The sequence below is a fragment of the Sphaerodactylus townsendi genome, linkage group LG06 (genome assembly GCF_021028975.2).
Source record: "Sphaerodactylus townsendi isolate TG3544 linkage group LG06, MPM_Stown_v2.3, whole genome shotgun sequence".
In the NCBI taxonomy this organism is placed as follows: Eukaryota; Metazoa; Chordata; class Lepidosauria; order Squamata; family Sphaerodactylidae; genus Sphaerodactylus; species Sphaerodactylus townsendi.
This window is the reverse complement of record NC_059430.1, coordinates 44251141-44260117: the sequence shown is the minus strand read 5'-3', so window position 1 is coordinate 44260117 and position 8977 is coordinate 44251141. Positions and strand designations below refer to the sequence as shown.

The 8977-nt window shown below is 40.9% G+C and overlaps 1 protein-coding gene across 1 annotated transcript in view; it reads right to left on the bottom strand.

The window, feature by feature from the left end:
* Positions 1-243: 243 nt before the first annotated feature.
* Positions 244-8977, bottom strand: part of AGBL3 (AGBL carboxypeptidase 3) — a 52844-nt gene continuing 44110 nt past the window's right edge. Inside the window, exons 20-23 of the mRNA XM_048502437.1 lie at positions 8918-8948; positions 6069-6271; positions 3253-3502; positions 244-1989 (exon numbers count right to left, since the gene is read on the bottom strand). Coding sequence (XP_048358394.1) covers positions 1743-1989; positions 3253-3502; positions 6069-6271; positions 8918-8948 — 731 coding nt within the window. The 3' untranslated portion in view covers positions 244-1742. The remainder of the gene's footprint in view (positions 1990-3252; positions 3503-6068; positions 6272-8917; positions 8949-8977) is intronic.

Here is an 8977-nt window from a genome sequence, read left to right as displayed (position 1 = left end):
ACCCAAAATAGGGGTCTTCAGGCAACAATCCCAGAAGGACTGCTGTGTCATTTTGATGCAGTGAAAATAAACAGGATTCTTGTGGAAACTCAAAAACTGACAAGTTTTTAGTCTAGCATAAACTTTCAGGGACAAAAGTCCAACTGGTAACAGAGTTTTTATTGTATTATATATATGCATTTTAATTTCTGTTTTAATGTTTTTTACTATTGGCCATCTTAAGGGCCCTGAATTGGGTGGCACAAATGCTTAAAATAAATAAATGTACGGTAAGTGCTAGAAATTGCTAGTCTTTAAAGACTACAAGATCATACAATGTTAGGGACTTCTGTTGGTCTCCCGTAATTTCCTATGGATTTATTGTATGATGGTTCAAGGAAAAAAGTGCATGCCCTTGTATTATGCCAGGGTTCCCAACCTATTGGAGCCTATGGGCATATTAGGAATTCTGACAAGGTGGGCACAGAAACAAAATGGCAACCACATGATGTGGAGCCAGCCGCCAAATGATTGCCACAGGTTAACTTCAGTAATACAGGATAGATCTTTGTGCTGCGGTAGCAGCTGCTGCCAAATCAACATTTTTAAAAAGCTGCATAGCCAATCAAATGTTCAATAGTGAATCAGAAGCCTTGTCGAGCAAAAGCCTTATCTGGCCACATCCACTCCTAAAAACACCTGGTGGGCACTATGTTGGTGACACCTGATAAATGAAGATCTCTTGAAGGATTCTCCTACACCTTGTAAAGTAGACAGCAGGGGGAAGTCTGAAAGCATAATCTGACATGCTATGTAACAGCACAACCAAGCTTATGGCAAACTTGGATCTCGGAAGGTATTTGTTTTACTTGTCTTTCAGATTTGTAAAAACCACACATTCTGATTTTCACCTTTACCAACTTATTTGATCCATTCTATACATTTGTCTAAGGGCCCAACTACATATCATAAGAGTAGATACATGTGAGTTCTGTTCATCTTTAAAGTGTTGGTGTAGCTTATTTTGTTTTTGTGTGAAAATAACTTATGGGAGAGTAAACTGAACAATCCCCCTCTCTCCACCTCACCTTGTTGTGCTATATTGGTAGAAGCAACTTTCCCCCTGGTCCAGTTCAGTTCCACCGATGGGGCTGAAATGGGTTGAGATGGAAAGACTTCAAGCAGTAGAATATGGTGGGGTAAAGTGAGGGTACTGGACACTCTTTCCTGCATAAAACACAGACTATTCTCACTCTCACTTTATACTCAAATAAGCCAGTCATGTCTAGTTAGAACTTATGTGACTTTCCTAAGAGAAGCCAAGAATTTAACAGTGGTTCTCCCTTCAGAGTCAGAATGGATCAGAACCTATTAGGAGAGATTTTCCTCATCTTATTCCAAGAAACCCAACCTCTCAAATTCTGTCCCCTCCAGTTATCAGTTTTGTTAAAACAACATAACCTTAATTTAAAATTTGACTTTTCCCTTACAAAATTTGCCAACAATAAAACATTAGCAGAAATCCAGTCATATTTGTTTTTATCTGACACAGAAGCCTCCGCAGATGATGTCTATGTGTATTTCTGTCCTGTGTTGCAAGCCTGTTCTGGCGTAACTGTTCTGCCCTGAAAACACTTTTCTGCATTGTCTGAGCACCACTTACAAACCCATATGTCTTTGAAGAGATCTTTGCTAGTCCATCAGCATACATTCTTGTGGCTGTATGCTTTGCCATAACTGGTACCCAGAAATTGTCACAGATTCTAAGCATGAAAGGAAATCCGCTCAGTGGATGAAAGGTCTTGTGTTGGGGACCTCTGATTCAGGCACTCACTCTTGATTCTCTTAGAAAAAAACTTGCTTTCACTGTGGCACAAAAGGGTTTGTCGGGGAATTTTTTGTCTGGTGTTTAGTAAAGATGTCGAATGGGATGTTTCACCATCTTCACAGTGCTTCAGTAAGATTGTCTTGCTAGCTTCCTTTGTAGTTGACAAGGTAGCCAGACGTGGTCTGCACAGATAAACAGAGTAAGTTAATCACTGTCTCGCAAGGGACAAATCCCCACCCTGTAAAAGGATTATTATCCTGACCACGCAGTGTGTGTGTATGTACTAATCCAGCCATTGTTTGGGTAATTTCAAATTGCACAATACAAAATAATTTAAATCATCCCCTTCCTAAGCTTCAGGGAATGCCCATGCAAATACTTAGAATGTTTCTACTAAGAGCCTTGCCTGTGTTTAATTCCAGAGATGTTGCTGTGTTATCCTTTTGCAGCAAATTTCCCAAACAGGCTAAGAATCTTGTGACACCTTAACATACTTCAATATAGCTGATGAAACAGGCTGAGTCCATGAAAACTTGCACTTAATAAATCTTTTACAATGCCACTCTAAAGCAGAGTGACACCCTTTCAAGTCCGTTAATTCTGCTTAGGATGGTACTTAGTGTTCAAGGTGTCACAAAATGCTTTTTAAGGTTTGTTTGAGGTAACTTCATACATAGCTTACTCTAAAGCACTATACAGATGCTAAATATTATAACATTAACCATTTCCTTCTGGACATTGCTCCCTGCCATCTCTCCCTTGTTTAGTCAGTTCATCTAGCTTCTGCTAACATCACCTTTATAATAATCGTAAAATCACTTCTTTAGCAGAGCCTCTTGATCTTTCTAAGCAAAACTGATACCCTACAGCCTATTTTTAACCTTTTAAACCCCCTATCTGGTCCTGGTTCCTATACCTCACTGCTTTGTGAACATGAAACCACAGATATATAAAGACTATTTTGAAATGCTCTTCAAGTTGTCTGTCTTCATACGGACTTGGGATTTCTTCCATGGATTCTATAGTACGGCTGTTCCTTGTATACCAGGTTTCAGATTACAAACATGTTGGGTAGGAACTACAGAACTAATATCCTCCACACAGCTAGTACTAAAGAGACGTTAAGGAACAACCATAACGCAAACATCAAGAGCCACAGCATCTCTGCTTTAAACAGCCATAATGCAAACATCAAGAGCCACAGTATCTTGGCTTTAAAGGATTTCTTATACATGGGTACACGAAGCTTGTTTGAGGAAAACAAACTGGGCCGCACAGACTCTACTACAACAATACTGGCAAGGGTTTCTCTTAGTCCATATTTCATTTTCTTTTCCTAGGACTTCTTGCTACTCTTAAATTTAGTGATTGTTAGGGATCATGAGAAGGCTTTTAGCAGAAGCACTCGAAACTGCACTGAATACAAGGTTTTTCTCCCCACTTACCGGTAGCGACCAAAGCATTTGGAATGTGGTTCACTCTGATATTTTTCAGGGGGTTGTCTGTACTTTGTCTGTACTACAAAAGGCAAGGAGAGAGGTAAAAAATCTTGTGTATGACAGAATCTGCTGAATCTGATATCTCCTTCATGGCTTTCTCCTCCTTTTTTTCCAAACATGGCACTTCTGGGAGGTGATTTTTCCTTAACTTGCCTTTCTTTCCCATCAGAGTTGCTTTTTGAGTTGTCTAGGAGACCTGGTCCAAAGATAAACAAGAGTTCTGGAGTTCATTAGGAACATGTCACCAAGACTTAGCTTCAGCTGCTTTTAGTCCTCAAATATTTCTTTGGGATAGGAATATATGTGTATTGGTGAACCTTCTGCATCAGAACAGTCTTTCAGATTGGAGTCTTGGCTACTTACCATGAAGAGGCCCTTTCCTCTGAGGAAAGGAGACCTCTTGATTGGGTGATTCCCACCATCCAGTCAGGGAGATAGAAACATTTTTTCTTCTTCCTGTCTCCAGTGGGAGTCACCCTTCCCCTCAGTTCTGGTGATTCCTCTAGCAGTTAATGAACATTCCTTAACTCTACTAAAATAGTGAAAAAGAAGAAAGATGAAGCACTTTAATAGTGATAACCAGAAAGGCAGAACAAATTGTAGTTCCTGCTAGTAAGAAGACAAAATTGTATAACGACAGGAAGACAGTCTAATGTAGCATGCAGGAAAAGGAACAGGTAAGGAACAGGATGATGATGTTGGGAAGGCGCAAGATGTCCTCCTTTTCTCAGAGGAGAAGGCCCCTTCACAGTAAGTAGGCAAGAGGACATTCTCCCACTGAGGCAGAGAACATCTTGATTGGGACAAGCAGTGCCCTCATCTTCCGGGAGGGTCATTGTCCTCTGTGTCCATTACATGCTGGAGGACTCTTCTTCTAAAGGCAGCACCTGTAGAGCTGTGGATATTAACTTTGTAATGCTTGGAAAACTTAGCCAGTGAAAACCACGTTTTGGCCTTGCATATTTTTTCAATGGAAACATGCTTGGAAAAGGCTGCATTGGAAGTTGCCTCACCTTGTGGAGTATGCCATAATACCTTGTGGGGGTGAAAGCCTTGCAGCTTCTAACACTCTGTGATGCAGCCTTTAATACACGTGCTGATGGCTGAAGTTGATATCTTTCCTCCCTTGTTTGGAGGGGATAGGGAAATTAAAAGAGAGTCCAAACGCTTTTAGGGTTCTCTGTACATCCAGTTTGTGCCACATTATTTCTTTTTGATGGGTTGGATTGGGACAAAAGGACAGTAGATATATCTCTTGTTACTTGTGAAAGGTTGAATTGACCTTAGGTCTAAAAGTTGAGCCTGTTCATAGTTTAATCTTGTCCTTACGGAAGGTGTAGAGTCCTGGTTTGACTGAGAGGGGCCCCGAGCTCTGAGACCCTTCTGGCAAATATAATGGCTGTCAAAAATACAGTTTTCATCCTTAGCCATTTAATAGGCATGTGGCTGACTGGTTTAAATGGAGGTTTGGTGAGCTCAAGGAGCACCACCGTGTTTAATTTCCAGGTTGGGAACCTGTGCTCTCTGTGTTGGTGTATCTTGTAATGAGGCTTCTCTGAGAAAATGTATGATGTGGATGTCTGGGAAGCTTGTGACCCTTATAAATAGGCACTACCGTTGAGATGGCCACTACTTGTCATTTTAGCACAGAAACCCTGAGACCCCCTATCTATGCCTTCTTGTAGGAAGTCTAGTACCTTCAACTGTTAACCGCCCTCCTTTTATACCGCCTAATGAATGTCTTCCACATGGTGGTATAGATCCTGTTGGTGGAACTTTTCCTGGAAGCCTGGAGTTTGGCAGTGACTTCTGGACTGTAGCCTAGTGGGATGAAGGACTTGCATTCAGTTTCCAGGCAGTCAGGTTGAGCCAATTTGGATGAGGATGCCAGATTGGGCCTTGATGGAGCATGTCCAGAGACACAGGGAATGTTCTTGGTGGAGCATGTCCAGAGAACAGATTGCTTAAGCAATCTTTGGAGCATTGCCCTTTTAAGAAAGTCATAGAGACAGGCTGCCCAACAGGCAGCTTCCCTGAAGCCGAGCCTCAGAGCCTGTGGGGAAAGGAAAGAATGAGTGAGGGGGACGAGGCGCTGTGTGAGTAAGTGTTGCGGCACTTACTCGCAAGTAAGCGGGCCTCTGTGGGGGGGGGCACCCGGAGGGTTTTTTGTCTCTGGGTGCCATTTGGACCCCGTACGCCACTGCTCTGCCCACAACAAGATATAATTCTTTTCTCACAGGATAGGGGATGTAAACTAGGGGATGCCTAGTTTACTATAAAGTATGCAAAGCCATAAAGCATAGGTCAAGGAAAGAATGAACAGATGGCAGTGGTAACATATAGCAGGCTGGTTACATTTATCTAAGAGGCTCTGGCTCATTCCGCACCTGCAGAATAATGCACTTTCAAACTGCTTTCAGTGCTCTTTGAAGCTGTGCGGAATAGCAAAATCCACTTGCAAACAGTTGTGAAAGTGGTTTGAAAACGCATTATTTTGTGTGTGTGGAAGGGGCCATTGATTGGTTATATCTGGTGATAATACAGTTTCAAGAATGCATTTCGTTTACTCAGGTATGCATCCCCCTGACGACCTGGGATCTTCTGCAGATGCTGTACCACTGAGCTACATGCCCACCCCTTTGTTTAGGAGATGAAAAGAGTGTGTACTTGCAGAGGATAAGGAGAGCAAACACCCATTAATGGAGCTTCAGTGACATAACCCATTCCAAATATCTATATATCTATATATCTATTTTTTAAACCTTTGGGAAGTGAAGTTGTCTTCTCTTTAATGGCCCCACCACCATGATATTTCTCTAATCGCCAAGCAGTAGGTTTGCCACAAGGAGAAGAAATATTTGTGTCCTGGCCCAAGGCCATATTTTGGAGTTCTTTTTCTCCCAACTGCAAAGTGACACAAGCTGTCCCAAGATGTCTTCCTGTTGCCTGAGTCAGGTTCAGAGAGCTGAAACAGAAGACATTCAGTCTCGTTATTAATTTTATTGGCAGGTAAAAACATGAAAGAACAGAAAAAAATAAGTTTCATTTCACTTCACTTTCATTTATTAAATTTCTATACCGCCTGTCCTCTCACAGACTCAGGGCAAATTAACAACACAAACATCACACAGTATAAATCCATATCAATGACTAAAACAGTTCTAAAAATCTACAAACCCCACAATACCAATATGATTCATTGTTGGCAGCAAGATTTGACTAAATTCATTAGATGGAAGCCAAACTGACAGTAACATTGAGTTTGGGCAAGGATAGACAGTGTCAGTCTAATCAAAACCAATAACAACTAACAACATGCTACCTAACAAAACAGTTACAATGAGATAAAATAAGTTAAGATAAATAAAATAAATAAATAAACCAAAATAGAGCGAAGTGAAAAATGGGAAAATGGGAAAAAATGAAGGGGAGGCCCAAGGATGGTAAGACGTTGCGGCCTCAATCATACGCCTGGTGGAACAAGGTTCTTTGCAGGCCCTGTGGAACTGCCTCAGGCCCTGCAGGGCCCTGATCTCATTAGGCAGAGCGTTCCACCAGGTTGGGGCCAGGGCAAAAACAGCCTTGGGCGTGATTGTGGCTAGCCGAATGTCCTTAGGGCCAGGGAGGGACCACAAGCAAATTTCCATTCGTGGATCAAAGGTTTAGTCAAGGAATATAGTGGGAGAGATGGTCCCACAAGTATGCTGGCCCCAGACCGTTCAGGGCTTTGGATGTCAGTATCAAAACCTTGAACTTGATCCAGTACTCCCCCTGGAGTCAGTGCAGCTGGCAGAGCACAGCTGCCTCCCACCACAGGGGAGCACATTACACATAAAACCCCTTGCTGCTACATTCTGGAACTACTGGAGTTTGGAGCAAACTCAAGGGAAGCCCTGTGTAAAGCGAGTTACAGTAATCCAGTCTAGAGGTGACAGTGGCATGGATCACTCACTGACATATAAAATACATTTTGAGTGAAAAAAATCTGTTCAAATCACCTTCCCATGAAACTCTACTTCTATAAAACAAATGACATAAGTTTAGGCAGTCTAAAGGGATGTACCAATAATAAGGGAAACAATCAACTCCATGTCAAACAGTTCTAACTCCCATTATTTCAGTGGTAGAGTTGAATATCTGCCTCTCTCCTTGAAACAAATTATTGAAACAAATAAGACCTCATAGTGGTTATAGATCTACATTGTTCCCAATGCCACAGTTTGCAGTTTCCAAAGTCAGAAACACTGTCACAAGTACAGTGGAACCTCGGTTTTCATTGCCTTTGGTTTTCATCGGTTTCGGTTTTCATCGATTTTTTCAGTGAAAAATTGTCTTGGTTTTCATCGATTTGCCTCGGTTTTCATTGATTTGCAGTAAGATGCAGGGGTTTGTGGAGAAAAATCACCCAGACAAAGCTGTTGCAGGCCGTGTCTGCAACTTGTTTAATGACAATGAGGCATCGGAAACAGGCCTCTTTGGACAGCTTTCTGGTGCGACATTGCTCCACTGGCTCTGAAGCTGGTCCTAGTGTTATTGTTTGTTATTGTTTTCAGCATTAAACACTATATTTATTCACCCAAAAATGTGTTTTTGGTATGTTTTTTGGAGTGCCTAGAACGGATTAATTGGATTTACATTTCCTATGGAGAAGTTTGCCTTGGTTTTCATCAGTTTTGGTTTTCATTGATTCTTTTCGGACAGATTACCAATGAAAACCGAGGTTCCACTGTATTACAACCATCAAGTATTTGGCATCACTAATTTTCAGGGTTCGAACGCTACGTATTTGGATCTGCTGACACAGTTTATTAGGTATCCATTTGCAAGAAGCAGACACAACATTTCTGAGTATCTGGCACATATATAACTAATTTTAGTTGTTCAGATGCTATCTGGAACTGGTATGGGATGAATGCTCTGGTTGTGATCCTCTCAACATGTACAATCACCATTTCTTTTAAAAGGTGTAATGCATGGAATTTCTGCCTCAGTACACAGGTATCTGAATGTCTGGTACATATGACTTTCAGAAGAAATGGCAATTGTGCATATAAGATCATGTGTAGCACATTTGACCTGTATGTGTGGTCACAGTGCTAGGAACATGCCAACTGAAAAGGGCTTATGTCTTTCTTGTAGCTAGATATAGTCTGGTTTTTCTTCAGATTGTGTAAATCTTTCATCTTTTCCTGTAAGTAGGCGTCTACAAAATGTTACCATATTAAAATTGTAATTATTATTGCAGGACACGGATCATTTTTTAAAAAAGAAACATCCAGCATCCAGCATTTTTATGGAAAACACGAGAATAACAGACCCTAAAATGTTTATATGTAAAGACTTTAAAGTATATTTAAATTTAGCACATTTGGAGCTGTTTGAAAGACTGCAACCCAATGTGATTGATAAAATAAAGAATTCAATTAACACTCATATTAATCACAATAATTTTCAATTACTGGGAATTTAGAATCATAACTGCACTATTATAGACAAGTCTTACACTGTTTCTAGCCACACATTCCAAATACAGAGCCAAAAAAGGTGACTAAGAAATCAAAGCCTTTAAACTTGAAGGGAAATGTTTGATAATAAATAAAGACTTTCCTACCCAGGATGATTCTCCACATGAATGAGAGGGGCTGTAAGTAGAAGAGAGAGAAAAATATGC